Source organism: Pituophis catenifer, unplaced genomic scaffold, assembly GCF_029215685.1.
Source record: "Pituophis catenifer annectens isolate HBS135680 unplaced genomic scaffold, rPitCat1.0.hap2 SCAF_6, whole genome shotgun sequence".
Lineage (NCBI taxonomy): Eukaryota > Metazoa > Chordata > Lepidosauria > Squamata > Colubridae > Pituophis > Pituophis catenifer.
In genome coordinates, this window is record NW_027256886.1 from 95654368 (window position 1) to 95677123 (window position 22756).

A 22756-nucleotide genomic window follows, 5' to 3' on the forward strand; every position below is an offset into this window, starting at 1 on the left:
CAATTTAATTATTTTTGTGAATCCATTTTGAATGCTGTAAAGTAGAAAAGCAACATAAAATATTGAAATTAACCATAAATAACTACTACTACAGATACTCCTCAACTTACAAGCATTTGTTCAGGGACTGTTGAAAATTACCACGGTGCTGAATGAAGGGATTTATGACCCTTACTTGAAGTTCCAACTGTTGCAGCACCCCAGCAGTTACATGATCAATATTTGGGCACTTGAAAGCGTGCCCACCCTTACAACCAGTGGAGCATTGCATCTCGCCCTACAATGGTTCAGGAGGCCTCGACTGACTAGATCCACTAGTATGTGGGTCAGTGTTGAACTCCAAACTGATTTGCCACCAGTTTGCTGGCTAAACATATGCACTGCACGCCAAATGTGTACTGTGCGCACATGTGCAACACACACCAAACGCGTGCTCTGTGTGCATGCACACATGCGCAGTACATGCCAAAAGAAGGATTGGGAAGGTAAGTGGAAGCGAGGGGGGGGGAATCAGCTGTGGAACATGATTTAGCTTCGCTAGAAAGCAGGATTTCCTACTTTCTAGCAAAGCTAAACTGCGCTGCACAGCTGATCCCCCAGCCCCCCCGCTGTTCTACTTACCGTATTTTCCGGCATATAAGACGACTTTTTAACACATGAAAATTTTCTCAAAAGTCGGGGGTCGTGTTATACGCCAGGTGTCATTCTCCTGTAACCAGGCAGACCAGCCCGAAAGGCTCTGACGAGCCTTAAATGGCTCTGGCGATCCCAGCTCTGACGATCTGCTAATCAGCTGGGATCGCCAGAGCCATGGAGAAGGGAAAAACTTTTCCCCCTCCAGCTTGCTTACCTTAGCTCAGTGGTTGGGGGTCAAACAACCCTTTCACAGGGGTTTTGCAGGTGGTGCAATACAGAAAAACGAGCGCAGCCCTCGCCATCTGGAATGAATGGTGCTGTTGTGGCGGTGGGGGAGGGGGCGGCAGAAGCGGGAAGAAGCGGCGTTTGCGATGGCTGGAAGCTGTGGGAGTGAAGCACTCCTTTCATTTGTACGGCAACAGCATTCCGCCTTGGTATATTTGTGCCAGCCAGTGGCGCAAGGCAGCCCTCCTCTCCTGCTGCCTGGGACTCAGAGTGGTAAATGGCGTCTGATCCGGAGAGCAGCTGGATTTTGCTCTCTAATCCGGATGCCAGATCGGCCCCCTGCAAGCTCTTGTCTCTCGAGGAGCGCTCCCTGAAGCGGGGCTGGAAACTTTGGTTGGGCTGCTTGAGAGAGGAGAGCTTGCAGGGGGGCGATCTGGTGTCTGCAATGGAGAGCAAAATCCGGCTTCTTCTCTCTGCTTAAGAGCGGCATCAGGATTCCGCCTTGGTATATTTGCGGCACAAGGCAGCCCTCCTCTCCTGATGCTTGGGACTCAAACCAGTAAATAGTGACTGGTCCAGGGAACAGCTGGATTTTGCTTTCCATTGCGGATGCCAGGTCAGCCCCCTGCAAGATCTCATATCTCGAGGAGCCCGACCAAAGTTTCCAGCCCCACTTCAGGGAGCGCTCCTCGAAAGATGAGATCTTGCAGGGGGCTGATCTGGCGTCCGCAATGGAAAGCAAAATCCAGCTGCTCCCCGGACCAGTCACCATTTACCGCTCTGAGTCCCAAGCATCAGGAGAGGAGGGCTGCCTTGTGCCGCAAATATACCAAGGCGGAATCCTGATGCCACTCTTACAGCAGAGAGAAAAAGCCGGATTTTGCTCTCCATTGCAGACACCAGATCGCCCCCCTGCAAGCTCTCCTCTCTCAAGGAGCCCAACCAAAGTTTCCAGCCCCGCTTCAGGGAGCGCTCCTCGAAAGATAAGATCTTGCAGGGGGCTGATCTGGCGTCCGCAATGGAGAGCAAAATCCAGCTGCTCCCCGGACCAGTCACCATTTACCACTCTGAGTCCCAAGCAGCAGGAAACGAAGGCTGCCTTGCGCCGCAAATATACCAAGGCAGAATCCTGATGCTGCACTTTCAGCAGAGAGATGAGGGCTGCCTTGGCCATCGGCTGGCGCAAATATACCAAGGCGAATGCTCATGCCGCACAAGTTCAAGTAGTGCTTCGCTCCCACACTTCTTCCGGCCCTCAGTCTCTCAGGGAGATGCTTGACTTCCTCTCAGCCCCAAGACACTGGCTGGCCCATGAGATGAGAGAGAGAGAGAATGAGAGAGAAAGAGAGAGAATCAGAATGAGACAGAGAGAGAAAGAGACAAAGAATGAAAGAGAGAATGAGAGAGAGAGAATCAGAATGAGACAGAGAGAGAAAGAAACAAAGAATGAAAGAGAGAGAAAGACAGAATGAAAGAGAATGAGAGAAAGAGAGAATCAGAGAGAGAGTGAGAGAGAATGAGAGACAGAAAGAGACAGAGAATGAAAGAGAATCAAAGAATCAGAGAGAGAGAGAGAGAAAATGAAAGAGAATCAGAATCAGAATCAGAATGAAAGGGAGAGAGTGGGGAGAGAGAGAGAAAGAGAATGAGAGAGAAAGAGTGGGAGAGAGAAAGAAAGGGGGAGAGAGAAAGAGAGTGGGGGGAGAGAGAGAAAGGGGGGCAGAGAGAAAGAGAATGAGAGAGAGTGGGGGAGAGAGAAAGAGAGAGAGAGAGAGAGTGGGAGAAAGAGAGAGAAAGAGGGGGAGAAAGAATTAGAGGGGAGAGAGAAAGAGTGGGGGAAAGAAAGAATGAGAAAGGGGGAGAGAGAAAGAGAATGAGAGGGGGGGAGAGGGGGGGAGAGAGAAAGAGAATGAGAAAGAGTGGGAGAGAAAGAGAGAGAGAAAGCGAAAATGAGAGAGAGAGAAAGAGAATGAGAAAGAGTGGGAGAGAAAGAAAGGGAGAGAGAGAGAGAAAGAGAGAATGAGACAGAGAAAGAGAGAATGAAAGAGAGAGACAGAGAGGAGGGAGAGTGCCTGAAGGACCCCATCCCGTACTGGGAGTCCAGGTGCTTCAGCAAGCGGTGCACTGGATTCGTATTAGTGGTCCACGAAATTTAAAATTATGAAGTTGATGGTCCCTGAGGTCCAAAAGGTTGGGGACCCCTGACCTAAGACCATTGGAAAAATCATATTTTTGATGGTTTTAGGGATAACTTTATCGTTGGGGGTCACCACAACATGAGGAACTGTATTAAAGGGTCGTGGCATTAGGAAGGTTGAGAACCACTGCCTTAGCTGCTTGCCTTGCTTCGCTTGCCTGAATCCATTCCATCAGCAAGCAACTCCCTGCCTGCAATCAAGCAGGCAGGGAGTTGTGGACTTCAACTCCCAGAATTCCTCAGCCAGCAAAACAAAGCTGGCTGAGGAATTCTGGGAGTTGAAGTCTATAAGTCTTAAAGTTGCCAAGGTTGGAAACCCCTGTTCTATTGGGTAAGTTTTTTTCCCCTTTGGGATCTTTAAAAAAAAATAGTTAATTGGGGTTTTTTTAGTTGTTCTTTTTTAGACCTAGCCATTTAAAGTTTAGGAAGTTTTAAATTTAGCTTTCATATAAAAATAAAAATAAAATAAAATAAAATAAAATAATATTTGTGCAGCTTTCTGAGATTTACTGTTTCTGTAGTGTTTCACTCTAACTACACAAACACAAAATCTCACAAAGCTGTATGTGGAATTTTGTGTGTGTAAAGTGTGAAAGTTGGGTTTTTGGGCTTTTTGTGGCTGTGTGAGGTTCCTGCTTGTTGCAGGGGCCATTTTGGGTCTAGCACAGCTGCTTTTACATTGTGGATGAGCCAGTTGTGTTGTGTTGTGTTGTGTTGTGTTGTGTTGTGTTGTGTTGTGTTGTGTGTGTGTAAAGTGTGAAAGTTGTTTTTTTGGGCTTTTTGTGGCTGTGTGAGGTTCCTGCTTGTTTCAGGGGCCATTTTGGGTCTAGCACAGCTGCTTTTACATTGTGGGTGAGCCAGTTGATTTTTTTTTAATTTTTATTTGGTGTGCGTTGGAAGAGGGGTAGTCTTATACAGCGAGTATAGCCCAAACCTTATATTTTAACAGGAAAATTTGGGGGTCATCTTATACGCCCAGTCGTCTTATACGCCGGAAAATATGGTACCTTCCCAATGACCAAAATTCCAGGCTCAGTTGTCATGAGTTGAGGATGACCTGTATAAATAAAATTAAAAGATTGTTTACTAGTTAGATTTTAATTTTGTGAAAGAGAAATTCTTAAATGTGAGCAGTTATGAGATTCCTGGCTTCATTTATTTGCTATAGAAAGTTTCTTACCTAGGCAGATTTTATAGCAAGAAACATTAAATGGTGATCAGATTAGTTTCTTCTTCTAATGAAGACTAAAATCAGCTTTACCAATAAGACTACTCGCCCATAAAACCATACTTGGTCTATAAATACATATTTAAAACAGTTGTGGTATCTTGAAGGACTGAAAAGTAACATTTTTCCCCACACAACTTGATACCCTCAAAGCAAATTTTCCTCTAAATTCTTTAGAAGTCTGTTAAAAATTATTGTGTTACACTTAGCCATTAGAATGGAGATAGCTGAATAAGTAAAATGGGGTATTTCTCTTAAACAGGAGTGGTCTCTGCTTCACAAACTTGATTTGAGTCTCTACTTTGAGGGCACAGGGCATCTGTTTCTGATCAGATTTTCTTAATTTTGTGTATTTTGGCATCTTCGGTAATTGAGGCATAAAGTAGGGAGTTTTTGAATACTTTGAAAAATATTAACTTATTTTCTTTTACTTATTCCTGCACTTTATTCTTTCTAGTATTTTCCAACAACTTGTACTTACTAAATAGTTTATGTATTTACAATTTAAAGATTTCATACTAGTATTTAACCCAAAGATGCTTTTTCAAGAGGCAACTGGACTTTCTGGTTTTTTCTTTGAAGACATTTTGCTTCTTGGATGAGAAGCGAAACATCTTCAAAGAAAAACCAGAAAGTCCAGTTGCCTCTTGAAAAAGCATTTTTAGGGCAACCATGACCTGGATGACTGAGAATCTCCATAGACACTACTAGTACAGTATTTAACTTATTCACCTAAGCCTAGATGAGTTAATTTTATGATTTGTGAATTTAAAAACCTAAGGAAAAAAATAAGAGTAAATAAAATCTCATTTTAACAGACTTACTGTAGAAAAGATTGTTATTTCTCAAAGGACAGTATCATTGTGGCATCACAAATATTACATGTTGCATAATTTGTGTGATTATCTCATTCCAAAAATAAATGCATTGGTGCACGTTCTGTTATCAGACAAATAACACCAAAGAGTTTTTCCTATATTGTAATGATGATATTCTAGAGTTCCTCATTTCCTTTTGTTTGAGTTTATGGTGGTAACTATTTTGGAATTTTTAAAAATCTTGATAGCATGAATGTAAAGCAACTCTGATGATAAAATAACACTATATCAGTGTGGAAAATCTGGTAATTCTCTGAAATAAGGAACGGTTAATGACAGTCGTCCTCGATGCTTCAAGTCCTTCAACCGTTCAAAACTATGCTGTCCACCCCTCCCCCCCATGTGCCAACGTTCCAGTTCCAATTGGGCACTTAGCAACTGGCCAACATTTTGGCAGTATCACACGACTGATTTACAACATTTTTGCTAAAACCTGTCATTTACTTCTGTTTTTTGGCAAAGTCACCAATAGTAAGCAACTAGCAACTAGTTTGCTTAACCACTGCAGCACTCACATTACAGCTACCACACTCATTTAACAACCACTGCAGAAAGGGGTTTTAAAAGTAGATCAATCCCATGATGATCCATGTTACGATGGTTACAATTTATGCCCATAATGGGCAGGCTCCACTATGGTTGTAAGCTGAGGACTAGCTGTATACATGTTTCCTTATTCATTAAGGGATCTTCTAAAAAGTATTTTTACACCAGAAGCTAGGAATGGAATTGCTCTGAGTACACCTTACTTGCACATCACAGACATGATTTCCCAATTCACCTCACATATGCTAGTAGCCAGCTCTGGGCTGAATTGTGACATCAAGGAAACCAAAGAGTATTCTTGAAAAACAAGGGGAAATAATGTGATGGTTGCGGGAATAGAAACACATACACATAGGAAGAAACCTTGAAAGGGAAAATGAAACACAGAAAAGTCCAGGAAGAATTGAACATACTCAGAGGGCATTAGAAATCATTGGTAGGGGAGACATGAAATAGAAAGTCCTGAAATTAGGGGTGGCAGGTTGGAATGCTGAGCACTCTTTGTAAGTCCACTTATCTCTATTGATAATATCAGAAGCAATGGGTGATTTTAATAGGTCATCATAGGCATTTCACTGCATCTTCTTTTCACTGTTGATCTTCTAGAACTCCTAAATTTATCTTACTTTTTATTGCAGGTGGCGAATTCAGAATAACAACCATGTGATTGGCAAGCTCATCAGTTGGTGGCACTACTTCATTTTCTGGAGAGCCTATACTTTTCTTACAAGTGCATGTAGCCTCCTTGCTTCCTAGGATTCTTCTCAGCCAGCAAAGAAACAAAAAGGAGGAAGTGCTCAAGGGAGCAATGGGAATTGAAGGCCATGGTCACTTGAGATAAATGGCAGATCACTGGGGATCTAGTCTTACAGCTGCTCACTTAGGCCTGTTTCCTCTCTGCAGCCTACATTTGTTTTCTGTGAGCTGCCACTGGCTCTTCTGGTGGTGGCGCTGGAGACACCAAGGCAGCTTGATAGGTGCCAAACTTGAGGCAAGATTAAGCCACCCACCTCATCATGATTCAGCTGTGGAAAGTGGTGAGGCATGTGCGACAGTTAGAGCTCCACAGACTGATTCTGCTGCTTATTGCCTTCAGCCTGGTCTCCATGTGCTTCCTGGCTTACTATGTCACTAACAGTCCCAAAATCAAGGAACCACCCCCTCTGCCCTTCAGCGATTGCAGTAATCAACACAGGATCCTCATCCAGCCCCAGGCAAGCTGGAGGCTTACAAAATCAGTGGACAACTCACGCACAGACCCTGTGGTGCTAGTTTTTGTGGAAAGCATTTATTCCCAATTGGGTCAAGAGATTGTGGCCATCTTAGAATCTAGTCGGTTTAAATACAGGACAGAGATTGCTCCTGGAAAGGGAGATATGCCCACTCTAATGGACAAGGACCATGGTCGCTATGCTCTTATTATCTATGAGAATATCCTTAAATATGTGAACCTGGATACCTGGAACAGGGATCTTTTGGACAAATACTGTGTGGAATATGGAGTAGGAATCATCGGTTTCTTCAAGGCAAATGAGAACAGCTTACTTAGTGCTCAGCTCAAAGGCTTTCCTCTCTTCCTACATTCCAATTTGGGACTGCGAGATTATCACATCAATCCCAGTGCCCCACTTCTGTATGTTACCCAGGCTAATGAAGTGGAACAGGGCCCTCTGCCTGGGGACGATTGGACGGTGTTCCAGTCAAATCACACAACCTACGAACCTGTATTGATGGCCAGCACCAAATCGTCTGAGTCAATCCCTCACCTGACTACGCACAGAGCTCTGCATGCCACAGTGGTGCAGGATCTTGGTCTCCATGATGGTATCCAGAGGGTTCTTTTTGGTAATAATCTCAATTTCTGGCTGCACAAGCTCATCTTTGTTGATGCGATTGCTTACCTGACTGGCAAGCGTCTCTGTCTGACCCTTGACCGCTACATCCTTGTGGACATTGATGATATCTTTGTGGGCAAAGAGGGGACACGCATGAAGGTGTCTGATGTAGAGGTAATGTGGAACAGAGTGAATGGGAATATAAAGTAAACAACTGTCATAACACCAAGTATCTTTACTAATAAATTCAAAAGGATATAGATTCTCACTGTTTCCGTTAAACATATGAGAATTGCAAAGCTTTTTTTAAAAAAAAATACTAATTCTTTGTGAAATAGCTTTTTCCCTTCTCTAAATTCTGAGATCATCAATTTTGGGGGAAATGAAAGATCAAATGTCTTTTGTTCTAAAACTGTCACCCCCTAATCCTTATCTGACGTTGAAGAAGAGATCACGAGATTTGCTATCACAACAGTCTGCATTTATCTTTTGTACCAATGATGTGAGTGGGTTTGCTAAATTCAGTCTTTGTTTCATTACAAATTCAAACTTAACAATCCTCAGGAGGAAAGTAGAGCTAGGCTGACAGGGGACATTTTAAATAATTGCTAATTCAGCATGCATTTGGTAAGAGATGGCAGTGTGGATGAAATTTATTGCCCATTTTCCAAACCCTAGAGAAGCCATAGGTTTAGGCATTACATTTTTGAGTACAGTAAGGATAAAATAATAAATTTGCTAGGAGAATGACCCCGCTGGATTTTTCTACTTGCTATATATTGATTAATATATAGCATTGGGTTTAAAGAAAGTTATCTAAGTGTCAATAGAATATGAGGTTAAAGATTTCACAGTAGTTTGAAAAATTATTCCTCTGACAGATTTGCATGATCTATTTTATAAATGTTTATATAGCAGCATATTTTGAAGTTCATTTAAAGTGAGAAGTTCAAGCCCTTTTAAATATTGCTTGTGGTGCACTTTTAAGAGTTTGTTTCATAATAACATCTCATAAGAGCTGAGCCTGTTTCCATTACTGTTTTTAAAATAGTAGTAATTGTAATGCAGCTTCCCATAAAAATGGATTTCTGTTGAAAAATATAGGAATAGAATAATCTGGATATCTTTTCCTGGTGAATAATACAAGACCCCATAAACAGGATAGTCAGGCCAATCCTGCTAGTTGTGTGTGTTTTTGTTTTGTTTTGTTTTGTTTTGTTTTATTTTGTTTTAATCCCTTTTATGAACCCTTGCTAAGTTACAGAAGGGTCAGCTTTGCTTTATTCTTCTGTTCAGGAGAAGTAACGAAAGAAGTGTAGGTACGTCTTCCAAGTAGTTAGTAGATGGTGCACTCAGTGGAGCAAGGTTTCATTTTAATAGTGACATTGAACTGTGTTTTGGAGAAGAAGAGTGGTTTTATGCTGTTTTCTCTTTCCCAAAAGTCTGGTACAGTAGGAAAAAGAAGACTCCCATCTTTCTTATAAAACTGTGGTGCATGCTTGAGAAGCCGGGAAAGTCCAAACATAAAGCCAGACCACTAAAGTGATCTAAACTTGTGGTCCTGTACTCAAGAGTGGGGGAGTTGACGCAACAAATGAATGTAGTGAGAAAGGCAGAGCCTGTAATGTCCTCATGCAAAGATGGTGAGAACCTGCCAGACTTGGAAAATCCTAACTAAAACCCTGGGTTTATCCAAAGAGCATAAGCTCAAATTAGAAATCCTGTTGATTTCAGGTATAATTCCCAGCCTCTTTTAAGTGATGGTTGTCGAGCAACTGCTTTTATTTTTGTCATTTCTCTGAATCTTTTATTCCAAATTGTTGCAAGATGGATCCCAGCCAAGGATGAAACCCAGAGCTTCACTGATAGTCCTGTGTGGAATTATAGAAGTTAACCTCCCTTTGCAAAGCTTCTCTGATGATTACAGAAAGACTCAGATGAGATCATTCTAAAACATACTTTGTTTACCAGTTTAGCAGTGTGAAATGGAGCATTAATCTGACATAAATTGAAGGGATTTGATGCTAAGAAGATAATACTTACTTTTATGCATTTGAAAGAGAATCTCTGCCAAGGTGGAAAGATTAACTTCTTTTTTCAAAACAAAAAACAAAAGGTAATTTTGCAAGTTTGTTGACTTCTTAAATGAGAGGTGCAGTGGAGGAACATTTCCCAGTGTCAAAATAGTTGGCATGTTTTTTGCAAATTAATTCCAGAATGTAAGTATATGAACTCACTGTCAAATCTAGTTTCAGTGTGACACATTCAGCTGCTTGTTTTCAAATCATCATCTTGTTAAAATAATTTTTTTTTAAATATATTTTCTGATGTACACCAAGCAACAAGTTGGAAGAATATACATACTCTTAATTTGCTTGTATTTTTTTGACTTTTTATTTGAAAAGATTGGGAGAGAAAAAATGGAACTGATAGGAAAAAACCAAAGGAAACTGGTGTGAAATGGGAATTTGCTGAGGGAAATCCCCCACTTTTTGGAAATAGTCTTGACCAAGGGGTTGGTCAATGTACCCAGAAGCTCAGCAGCGTTTTTCTTGTCTTCTTGCCTTCAAGAACCTGTTTGCTGGGTTTTTCCTTTCATATTCACACTAATTCTGAAATAGGTCTTGGAAGAGTAAATAAAATTAAACTACACGATGAGCAAATCAGATGTAATTGGCCTTACAAAAACAGGGATCTTTGCTTTCATTCAATCCGTGCATGTTCTTAAAAAAGAATAAAAACAGGGGAATATGTATCAGGTTATAATTTTCAGAAGTAAAATAGTTATGTAATTATAGGAACAAATATATTTGCATAATAAAATAGAAAGTATGGAGCATTGCCTAGAAGTAATATACTTTCCTGCTGTGACAAAGAAGTAAGAAGCATCTGATAAATGTTGTTTAGGAAAGTTACATCAGTCAAACTAAATCAATTGTAAATGGATTTGTTTTCAATATTCTAAAATCTCAGAAGAAAGATGGAACAGTACCTGCAAATAGCGTTTGGAAATCTTCTATTTCTGCCTTTTATTGATAGTGATTGATTATCAAGCTTGTGGATATTTTGAGAACTGATCTTGAGAAGCATATTAAATCAAGAAACACCCTGTAAAGAGCAGACGTTTGGGGATGTTCTTGAACCTAATTGGGTGGAGGTTTGCTCTCAGTAGGATTGGTGCAGTTTCCTGAGAAATGGGAATTTTTTGAATTTATCAACTGACACGTGTGTTGTTATAGTAACCCAAGTTACTATACTTAACTATACTTTGCTAAGCTGCTTAGCATTATCTTTCTCTTTGAGGCAGTGGTGAAATCTAAAATTTCTTACTACCAGTTCTGTGGGCGTGGCTTGGTGGGGGGGGTAATGTGACTGGGTTGGCGTGGCCAATTTTTTTTTATTTTTAAAACCATTTTTTTACATGTAAAACCATGTAAAAAATGCTTTCAAAAGGCTCTGACGAGCCCAGCTGAGTTGCCCGATCGTCAGAAGGTTTTTTAAAAACCCTTTGCCGATCAGGGAACTCAGCTGGGATCATCAGAGCTTGCATCGTCAGAGGCATTTAAAAGAAAAAAAACCTCTGATGATCGCGCGGCTCAGCTGGGCATGGGGGGCGGGGGCAGGGATTTTTGCTACCGGTTCTCCGAACTGCCTGCCGCCCTCACTACCTACTCGCCCAAGCCGGTCCGAACCAGGAGCATTTCACCCCTGTTTTGAAGACATACCTTCCCGGATGCTTCAGAATGTCAGGACTCAGTAACACAGAATGCAGATGTCAAGTACCAAAAGGGATTTTAGTCAAATGAGGTTGCTTAGAAATTATATGTATATCAACTATATATATGTATATAGTGGAACAGTGGAACACTAAATATGAAATCGCGTTTTAAAGAATGAGACAATTATCCACTCTTAAACAAACAACACACAAGCAGACATTCTAAGAGGACTATATGGAACCTCAATTAGTAATTCAGAATGTGGATCGTAATTATTAAAATTTTGATGTTGGAGAGCCACCAGAATTGCAGTTATTCAAATGCTGAATTTAGACATAGAAAACACATGCCCCAAACCCACCTATGGAACTCAATGACCTTGGACATTTTGTTTCTTTCTTTTTTAGATTGTGCATATTTTTTGGAAACTAACCAAGATATTAACAATCAGTGAAGATTTAAGATGCCAGTTGTTGAAAAACTCAAAACAGCCATGTTTGATTTTAAAATAGCAAACTTCTAAAAAAAAAGGGAATCAATAAGAAAAGGTGTCCAGAATGATTGTGGAGACAATTTAAAGTTGTCTTTAAAGTCAACAATTGTGACTGGAGTCACAAATGCTCAGATTTGTGTATAGACCGGGAAAGATGCCACAAGTCCAGAAAATGCCAGAGCAGTTAAAGATCAATGAAATATCTCCTCAAAACACAGACCCAGAAGAAGGCAGATTTAGCAGGCCCAGAATACTGACTCTGGTATATTTCAACCCAGAAACTTTGGTTTTGGGAAGCCTGAAAGTGGGAGAGGGATGGTGATGTGGGGCTGTCTAAACTTTTCCAGTTTATGCGCTTGATAAAAGTAATGAAAGAGGACGCTATTGAAAAGGGTATGAATTCCTAGCAACATGTGAGTTGATTAAGAAACTGGTTTGAATGGTTTCTCTCAGCCTTTCTCTCTTCTTTCCTTGCAGGCTCTTTTAAACACTCAGAACAAGTTGAGGGCTCTGGTTCCCAATTTCACTTTCAATCTGGGATTCTCTGGGAAATTCTACCACACTGGTAAGATTTTTTGTTCTATATGAAGTTAGCCCATTTCTTAGGAGCAAATTCATGTTGGATTCACACTTAATCATATTTGCTTAATCATACTCTCCTGAGTTGGCTAGATTCAGGCAACCTTGACTGGGAGCTGCCCTGAGTTTGGTATAAAATGGGCAGCTACCGGTATATTAACGTTTTAAGTAAATAAGCCTGCTGATTCAAAAGAAAGCCATATTTCATTGCATAGTGAAAAATAACAAAGAAATAACTGGTACAGTTAGAATATTCACCCAGGATTTCTTTTATCAGTCAGCTTCTTGCTTCTATTTATAGATTTCTTAACTACATGAGCTTGGGGCTGACTGGGGGACCCAGTTTTTGAGCCTAATGGTTTTGGACAAACAGCCAGAGGCTTAATCTGCTGTGACACCAGCGGAAGGTTTTCTCTCTTTGAAAATAACTGGTGAAGGAGCTTCTAGTCTCAGTGAAGACCTCATTAGGAGACAAAACAATTGGCTGGTGGTTTTTTTCTTCAAATCTGTTGTGCAGTTATGTAAGTTATGTTTTGTCTTGTTGGTCTTTAGTATCTTTGCTCAATAATAACCCAGCAACCCTAGTTTAGTCCTTTTTCCATGGGCTTCCAGGTACAGATGAGGAAGATGAAGGAGATGATACGCTCTTGAAGAATAGGAAGGAATTCTGGTGGTTTCCTCATATGTGGAGTCATATGCAGCCACATCTCTTTCACAACGTTACTGTGTTGGCAGAGCAAATGAAACTCAACAAGCAGTTTGCTTTGGTAAGGGACAACTTTCTGGAATGTATCAATCTGCTACAAGTTTACTACATGAGCACTGCTGAGTTCTAAGATAAGGATGTAAAGATAATAGTACAGACTGCAGTAGGAAAGAGTTTGCAGAAAGTGTTTAAAAAACAGGTGCCATCTGTGACAACAGAACTCTGTCAGAAAATATGAAATTTCTTGCAATTCCTAAGTGTTGTGTTCTTCCTAATTCCTGCTTCACACTTTCCAGGTCCATTAATATTTCACATCTGACCTGGAACTTGTACCCTCTCTCATATCTTCTGTATGTTAGGAAAATTTGCAAATGAAAAATGTAACTGATTTGTACTGATCTGTCCATTCTACTTAATGGCTTTATGGCAAGCAAACAAGTTTTGCTTCGTTATCTATATATTCCTTGTCTTGCCCCATAGCCAGCCACCCTTCTCTTCCCTCTTGCTAAATTGCTAACAATGAAGTGAATGTAGAACTCTTAAAATTTGTTTACACCCCAGGAACATGGGATTCCCACAGATATGGGCTATGCAGTAGCCCCCCACCACTCAGGGGTTTATCCGGTTCATGCCCAACTCTATGAAGCATGGAAAACTGTTTGGGACATTCAGGTGACTAGCACAGAGGAATATCCTCATCTTCGACCTGCTCGATATCGACGAGGGTTCATCCATAACGGAATCATGGTAAGACGCTGAGGCTGAGCCCTATTAACTATCTAGAGGAGAAAAGAAGTGCAACCAATTCTGGAGTGCTCATTGTTGGGAAATCAACTTTCTGAAGTTCTCAAAACTGAAGAATGAGGGAGTGTTCAAATGAACCATCTTGTTCTCTATAACAATCTCTTGGGTGGTGAACACCATGTACCAATAAAGTAATAACTCTAATTATTTTCTGTTGAAACAGGAAAGAAATTCTTTTTGATTTAAAACATCTCTAGTCTTAAATCTTAAGAATCATCCATACGAAGTTGGGTAGTTAATTAATAGATTTTGGAGACCAAAAGATTTTTAAAAGGGTGATGGGGTTGGAACACAAGGCAGTGAGAACTGAACATAATCCATGGTCATAGAAAATACACCAGAAAATACACCAATGGAATGCAAGAAACTAGAATACAGCTTGGCTCAATAGAGATGCCCACACAAATACATCTTATTTCCTGCCCAACTCATTGCATGATGATAATTCTATACAATGAATAAAAATTATTTTGAGAAAGAGCTATTTCAGCTCTTAGCTTTTTGAAGAATGTGAAAATAGACAATTCTTGGCAATGTCACTGTCAATCTCCATTCCACCTCTGTAGAAGTTTTCATAGGACTTTAGGAATCTCAGCTGAAGGCCAGGGCATCTGATGTGGAGAGAATGGATTCTGCCCATCTGTTGGTCTTGGCCTCCCCCCCCCAGCCTATGAAGGTTCACAGCCAGAACCAACACCCTCTTTTAATTTTCCTCCTCCTCCTCCTCTCTGGCTTATCTAGGTGTTGCCTCGCCAGACTTGTGGTCTTTTTACTCACACTATATTCTATAATGAGTATCCTGGTGGCTCCAAGGAATTAGACAAGAGCATTCGTGGTGGAGAACTTTTCCTGACAGTGCTCCTGAACCCAGTAAGTATGAAGAATACAAAATTCTTCATTCAGTTGGTGGACTTCCTCAGGGGTGAAATGTAAAATTTGTTACTACCGGTTCTGTGGGCGTGGCTTGGGGGGGTAATGTGACTGGGTGGGCGTGGCCAACTTTTTTTTTTACTTTTCAAAGCATTTTTTCTAATGCTTTGAAAAGCCTCTGCTGATCAGGCAACTCAGCTGGGATTGTCAGAGACTTTTCAAAGAATTTTTTTAACCACCTCTTCGGCCAAGAGGTTGCAGAAAAAAATGCTTTGAAAAGCCTCTGACGATCCCAGCTGAGCCGCACGATCATCAGAGGCTTTCTTTTTACTTTTAAAAGCACTTTTTCATCGGAAGAGGTTGTAGAAAAAATGCTTTTAAAAGTAAAAAAAAAAAAGCCTCTGATGACTGTGCAGCTCAGCTGGGCATGATGGGGGGGGGGGCGCGCAGAGATTTTTGCTACTGGTTCTCTGAACCACCCGCCACCCTCGCTACCGGATTGGGCGATCTGGTCCGAACTAGGAGCATTTCACCCCTGGACTTCCTCTTTTTTTCTTTTCTGCATTTGTAGACCACTAAATAAATGTTAATTGATGTGGGGACTAGTAATTTAAATACCCCTTCCTTGCATTTTTTTTTTATTTTAAAAGCATTTTTAATTTTAAAAGCAGTTCTTATGCATGGTCATTATCTTAGCAAGTAAGATAATGGTACATGAGTGTATGTAAAGTTTCTTTTGAAGGTTTGTACTACATTTTTAAATCTAAAATTAAGTACTTATTTACCTCTTGAATGATTTTAACTTCTTCATCATCAGTTCTTAATTTGAAAAAGATTCATAGTCTAAAATACATAGCATACAGAGCCTCAGTGGCTCGGTGGTTAGAGCGCAGTACTGCAGGCTACTTCTGCTGACTGACTGCAATTTGGCAGTTCAAATCCCACCAGGCTGAAGGTTGACTCAGCCTTCCATCCTTCCAAGGTGAGTAAAATGAGGACCCAGATTGTTGGGGGCAAGAGGCTGACTCTGTAAAACTGTTTAGAGAAGGCTGTAAAGCACTGTAAAGTGGTATATAAGTCTAAGTGCTATTGCTATACTAAAGGTGAGTGGATTTCATGCAAATGCAGGTGCACACTCACCTGCCACTTTGGGCAGGCTGGTTCTGAACAGCTCACGGCCAATTGTGGTCTGGGGGTTGGGGACCCCTGGTTTAGTTGAACAAATATAGGCATCAATTTTATAAATAAAATAATATTCATCATATTTCCTGATTGCAGTTTTTCTTTTTGAGTTGCTTATGTGAGGTCCCAATTCCACTTAGAACAGCACACATGGATTAATAGTTATAATTTAACCGTTCACTATTGCCCATTTGGTATCTGCATAAAATACCATTTCTATGCCTCAGTGAACCAGTTTTCAGCCAATTTTGTGAACTATAACTGAAGCAAAAGCAAACTCAAAAACATAAAAAAACCCTATGCAGCAGCATAACCTAACCAGCAACCAGCCAATCATTTTATAGAAAGTAGAGAAAGTTTTCTTTACAGAAAACAGGCAGGTTGGGAGTGGGGAAGAAATTACATGTTCTTTCACGGAATTTCCTTTCAGTAATTCTGTCTCTTGGGCTTCTGTGGGCGACAAGCAATTTTTTAAAAATTAAATTAGTTTGCCGCCCATCTCACCCTGAGGTGATTCTGGGTGGCTTAATATGCCCAAAAGGTGCCCTTCAGAGCCACCTGCGATGGCATCACTCTGAAGATGCTGTGTCCCAGGAGGGAAGGCCAGGCACAGCAGCTCCTGGTCCAGCTGATTAGCAGAGGAGGGTGGGAGGCCGGGGCTGGAGCAGCAGATGGGCTGTGTTCTTAGCACTAGAACAAGAGGATGTTTCCATTTCCCAGAGAGATTTAGGGCTAAGAAGACAGAACATGTCAAATTCCCTCTGTTTTAGGTGGCATTTATATAATCCCCATTGCACTTTACTCTTTTTTTTTTTATTGCAAAAGTTTTACAATTACATTTTCACCCCTTTTCCCCCCCACCTCCCCCCCCAAACTTCCCAACCTCCCTGACCCTCCCTAACCCTCCCCTCCCCCCAGACTTCCCTATAATATACTCATACTCATAAAGAACCCTAATATAACACTTATATATAGACTTGAACCCCTCCCTCCCCTGTATAATGTTTCTCTTTATCTCATTGCATTAAAAAATTTCTAGTACATTATTTTCAAATAAAAGCTATTTGATACTTTCTAGTTTGATATTTGTTCTGAACATATTCTATCCACCTTTTCCATTCCCACTCATAAGTCTCTTGTGAACAGTCTTTTAAATATGCTGAAATCTTCGCCATCTCTGCAAAACTGGCCATCTTCAAAGTCCATTCCTCAATAGTGGGCAAAGCTTCATTCTTCCAATATTTACCTATCAACAATCTTGCTGCTGTTATCATATACAATATCAATTTTGTTTCACCCGATGTAAAACCCTTAACTATACCCAATAAAAACAGTTGTGGAGAAAATTGAATTTTTTTCTTCAAAACATTCTGCATGACCCACCAAATTTTTATCCAAAAAGCCTTAACTTTCCTACAGGTCCACCAAACATGATAATACGTAGCATCCAAACATTCACATCTCCAACATTTTGGCTGAACATTAGGGTACATACATGACAACTTTTTGGGATCTAAATGCCATCTATAAAACATTTTGTAGAAATTTTCCCTCAGGTTCTGCGACTGTGTAAATTTAACATTCTGAACCCAAATTTTTTCCCATGTTTCCAGCATCACTGGTTCTTCAAAATTCTGTGCCCACTTAATCATACAGTCTTTAACTAATTCAGTTTCTGAATCTCTTTCTAGCAAAACATTATAAAGCCTTTTGATATGCATTGGACCTTTCTCTCTTATATGTCTAACCAATTCTTCCTCATGCAACATAATACCAGTTTTTTGGTCCTCTTTCCATCTCAGTTGTAATTGATTATATTGTAACCAAGTTAAATTAATCCCTTCATCCAACAGTGTCTGCAATGTCTTCAGCTGCCATCTGCCCGCATCTGTAAAAAGAACCTCTTTATATAAAAAACCCCCGAGTGACATTATATTTGTATTCCACAAAGTATGACCAAGATCCAGCCATAGCGGTATTTTATAATCCCATTTGAGTCGGTGCTTCTTCCAAACTCTCATCAAAGAATCTCTAAGTATATGACTTTTAAATACTTTATCTACTTTGTCATCGTAAAATAAGTAAGCATGCCATCCAAATTCAAGATCAAAACTTTCTGCATTCAATATTCCAGTCTTTTTCCTTCCAAACCAATCACTTGTTAAAGTTAAAGCTGCTGCATCATAATAAAGCTGTAGGTTTGGAAGTTTAAGACCTCCTCTTTCTGGAACATCTTGCATAATTTTCAATTTCACTCTCGGCTTCTTCTCGTTCCAGACAAACTTATTCACTCCAGATTGCCAAACTTTCAATTGTTTATCACTTTTAAGCACCGGAATCATTTGAAACAAAAACAGAAATCTTGGCAAAATGTTCATCTTAACTGCTGCTATTCTTCCAAGTAAAGACAGCTGCAGTTTTTTCCAGATCTCCATGTCTTTCTGCACCTCTCGCCACAACACCTCATAGTTATTTTGAAACAATTTCATGTTTGATTCTGCAACCTGAACTCCTAGATATTTTACCTTAGGTACAGTCTCAAAACCTGCCCTCCTTTCAAGCTCATGTTTACGATCTTGTGTCATGTTTTTAACTATCATTTTAGTCTTTTTTGGATTCAGTCTAAAACCTGAAACTTTACCATAGTCTTGTATAATGTCATTCATCAGGATTATTGATTCCATTGGTTGTGATAGGGTAACAACCAGATCATCTGCAAATGCCTTTATTCTGTAATCCTCTTGCCTAATCTTTATACCTTTCAAGATATTAGAGTCCCTTATTGTATTTAACAAGACTTCTAGTGTTAAAATAAATAAAAGTGGGGACAACGGACATCCCTGTCTTGTTCCTTTTTCAATTTTAAACTCTGTTGTCAGGCTTCCATTAATAATGATCTGTGCCTTTTGCTCTTGATAAATTGCTGAAATCGCCTGTATAAATTGATCCCCAAAGTCCATCTTTTTTAAAGTCTTTAGTAGAAAATTCCAATCCACTCTATCAAAGGCCTTCTCTGCATCCAAAAAGACCAGCACTGCAGGAATCTGTTTATCCTTCTCAAGATATTCCAATAAATCTATTACTTGCCTTACATTGTCCTTCATGTGTCTGCCCTCGATGAATCCCGCTTGATCCTCATGAATCACCTTTTGGATTACTGGCATCAACCTGTTGGCTAATACTTTCGCATAGATTTTATAATCTGTATTCAAAAGAGATATTGGTCTATAATTCTCTGGTTTTTTAGGACCAACTTGTTCTTTTGGTATCAAAGATATGTAAGCTATTGTCCATGATGGGGGTATTTTACCCCCTTGTTGAATATTGCAAAATAAATCTCTAAGTTGTTCCACCATTTCAGCTTGCAAAGTTTTGTAATACACTGCGGTCAAACCATCCGTACCAGGAGCTTTGGCTGTTTTTAACTGTTTAATTGCTACTATTATCTCCTCCTCTGTTATAGGATAATTCATTCTTTCCTTTTGTTGATCAGTAATTTTTGTAACTCTTTTATCGTTTAAGTATTTTTCTATAAGTCCATTCTGCACCTCCTCTTTGGCATATAGTTTAGTATAATAGTCCACAAAAGCTTCTTTAATTAATTTTTGTTGAAAAATTTCTTTCCCTCCAATATCAATACTATCTATAGTCCGTATACTTTGTTTTTTCCTCAATGTGTAAGCCAACCATCTGCCCGGTTTATTAGCGTTACAAAATGTATTATGCTTCGCATATTGTAAGTTTGTTGCAACTTGTTCCGCCATAAGCATTTGAAATTGGTCTTTCAAAAGTTTTATAGCACTGCTTATTCTTTCATCTGTTGGATTTTTAATAAGTAACTGTTCTTTATTCTTTATTTCTATTTCCAATTCAGATCTTTTCTTTTGTCGAAACAGTCTATGTTTAGAGTTCATGTAGATAAGTACCCCTCTCATATAAGCTTTACTTGCGTCCCAGACAATTTCAATTGGGGTACCTTTATTCGAATTTATTTCAAAAAATTCTTTCAAGTGCTTTTTAAGTTCTGTTGTATTTTTTTCATATCTAAACAAGTTCTCATTTAATCTCCAAGAACGTCTCTCAACCTTATCCATCTCAATTTCTATCCATACTGGGCTATGGTCAGTCAAAGTTCTTGGAAAAATCTTTGTTCTTTTTGTCTTGACAAGTAGATCATCTGACAACAAGATAAAGTCAATCCTAGAGAAGGATCTGTGTCTATCAGAAAAGAAAGTGTAGTCCAGTTCTTTTGGATTATGTATTCTCCAAACATCTTTTAGTTCCATATCTTCTTTCATGTCAAAAAAAGTCTGTGGTAGTCTGATTCTAGACTTTGCCAAACTCTTTTTATCTAATTTAGAATCAATTACTCCATTCCAGTCTCCCATAATTAAAATAGATCTGTAATCCCATTGCAGTATTTTAGTATGTAACATCTTATAGAAATGGTCCTGTTGTTGATTGGGAGCATAAATTCCAATCAGAAGAATTTGGCCATTTGCTGTAAGCAATTCAATTGCTACAAACCTACCATCTTCATCTGCTTCTATAACTTTAGCTGTTAACTTTTTATTTACATAAATAACCACACCGTTCTTTTTTTGCGAAGTTGAAGATGTAAAATGTGTTCCTAGTTTGGAGTTTATCAAATATTTTTGATCTTGAGTTGTGATATGCGTTTCTTGTAAACAAATTATATCATTATTAAATTGTTTCAAATATGTAAATAATTTCTTCCTTTTCTGTACTGAATTCAACCCATTAACATTCCAAGATAAACACTTAAATATCATCTCCCTCTTTTGGGAGCAAGGAGCAGAATAATTGAAGGTCATCCGAAAGCTTCGATCTCGCTCCCCCCATGGCTCCAGTCTCTTGTGCAATACTCTTAGCTGCCTCCTTATCTTGCCTTTGTTGTTGTTGTTGCTTTTGTTTAAGTAACTTAGATTGAGCTCGAGTTATACGTTGATCCTTAACTTCAATCATCTGAACGGAATCCAAGATTGGAGAAGATTCCAGCAAGGGCTCATCTAAAAAACCTCCTTCTGCGCCTTGCATTTCCTCTAAATCCTGCTTAGACTGTCGTTGCAAATCTCGTTGCGGTTGCTTCTCTTCACTCTCTTTAATCTCCAGAACTGTAGATGTACGTGGAGATGGTGTTCTTTCCTTAAGAATAGTAGTGTAAAAGTGCTGTGCCTTCTCCACGGTATTCAAGCGATGTCTTTCTCCCTTGTATCTGAAAATTACTCCAGCTGGTGCGTCCCACCGGAAAGGTATCTGTAAATTTTGCAATTCCTTAACAAGAAAACCAAATTCTTTTCTAACTTTCAGCATTTTAGGAGGTAATTCTTTATAAATTCCAATTCGTGAGCCCCCCACTTGCACAGAAGTGTAAAATGATTTTTGCAGGATATCATTTCTTATTTCTCTATCTGTAAAATATATGACCACATCTCTAGGTAATTGTCTTTGTCTGGCCACCCAAGAATTGACTCTGTAAATTTTGTCTATTTTATGAAAAACCACATCAGGATTGACTTGTATAATCTTGGCCAGGGCCTCAGAACAAACTTGTCTCAAATCCTGTCTTTCCTCCTCTCGAATTCCTCGAAGCCGTATAGCAAACTCCATTGCCCTGAATTGTATCATAACAATCTCGTCTTCAACTCTCTGCATTTTATTGTCAACATCAGCAATTTTATAATCATTGTCTTTCATCTTAACGTTAACTTCTAATTTAAGTTCTTCAACTTTAAAATCAACTTTCCCGATAAATTCTGCCAGGCCAGATGCCACTTCTGATATTTTTTTGGTCACCTTATTTTGATTCTGTTTCACCATATCTTTAACTTCATTAATTTCCTGCATAAATTCCTGATGTGATTTTTGAAGTTTATCATCTATCTCCTGATGTGATTTTTGAAATTTATCATCCAGAGTTTTAGAAATAAATTCTTTTAAATCTGCCACATCAAATTCTTTTTTCTGAGTCTGTAACTGTTGAGCAGGGGGAAGTTGCGTTTCATGTTTGTGTGTGGGGGTCCCCCCCCCGTTGCCTTCCCTTCCTGCTTCTTTGAAGCCATCCTGCCACGTGATCTAGTTTTTCTAAAGAAGGAAGTTCCTTTTCCTTTCCCTCCTGCACAAAGACTTCTAAAAAAGTCCCCCAGACTTGATCAAATAAAGGTTGAAGTAAAGCAAAGTCAAATATTGAAAAGGGAGAAATTTTCCAGTTATTTCTCTTATAACAAACAAGGCAACTTTGTAGCAACTTGGAAACTTTGTAACAAGATAACTTCACCAATCCACACTCACTGGCTCGTTAACTCTGAGACTAAGCGCCATGTTTTTCAAAGCACTTTCACTCATTCGCATTTTTCTCAGATTAAAAAGTCAACAAAGCGCTAATACTTGCGTTTCCAAGTTTCAAGATTCAGGTAGTTTCACTGTTTATTAAAGCTGGTTCTTTTCACTTTAAATTTCCTGCAGCCGGCTTGTTCTGCTCCATTGCACTTTACTCTTACCTGGGACTGATCCCATTCCCACTCAGTGGAAAGGACCCTTTTTTTTTTTTTTGCAGATTCCATTTTTGTCTTTCTTTGCTGGCACAGATATCATAAAAAGATCTTAGGTACAGCATGAGAAAATGGGCCTTGCTGGTTACTCCACATGTCAATCCACACGTTCCTCTCCCTGCAACCCATCCTTGGTTTGAGTAAATCAGTAGTGAATTAAATGCAAGATTGGTATGAAGGAAAAATGCCCACAACCAATGAAATATTTATTGACATGCTTGCCTGAGGGGCACAAGTCCTTCATGTTGTTTAATATCGCTGTCCTTAGTCTTGAGAGGAGGACTTT

At 39.6% G+C, this 22756-nt stretch overlaps 1 protein-coding gene across 3 annotated transcripts in view; it reads left to right on the forward strand.

Moving 5' to 3' along the window:
• NDST2 (N-deacetylase and N-sulfotransferase 2) overlaps positions 1 to 22756 on the forward strand; it is a 111578-nt gene that overhangs the window by 71542 nt on the left and 17280 nt on the right. For all 3 annotated transcript variants that reach the window (XM_070944976.1, XM_070944978.1, XM_070944977.1), the window contains exons 2-6: positions 6349 to 7719; positions 12235 to 12322; positions 12949 to 13103; positions 13604 to 13789; positions 14588 to 14716. In XM_070944976.1, coding sequence (XP_070801077.1) covers positions 6727 to 7719; positions 12235 to 12322; positions 12949 to 13103; positions 13604 to 13789; positions 14588 to 14716 — 1551 coding nt within the window. In that variant the 5' untranslated portion in view covers positions 6349 to 6726. The remainder of the gene's footprint in view (positions 1 to 6348; positions 7720 to 12234; positions 12323 to 12948; positions 13104 to 13603; positions 13790 to 14587; positions 14717 to 22756) is intronic.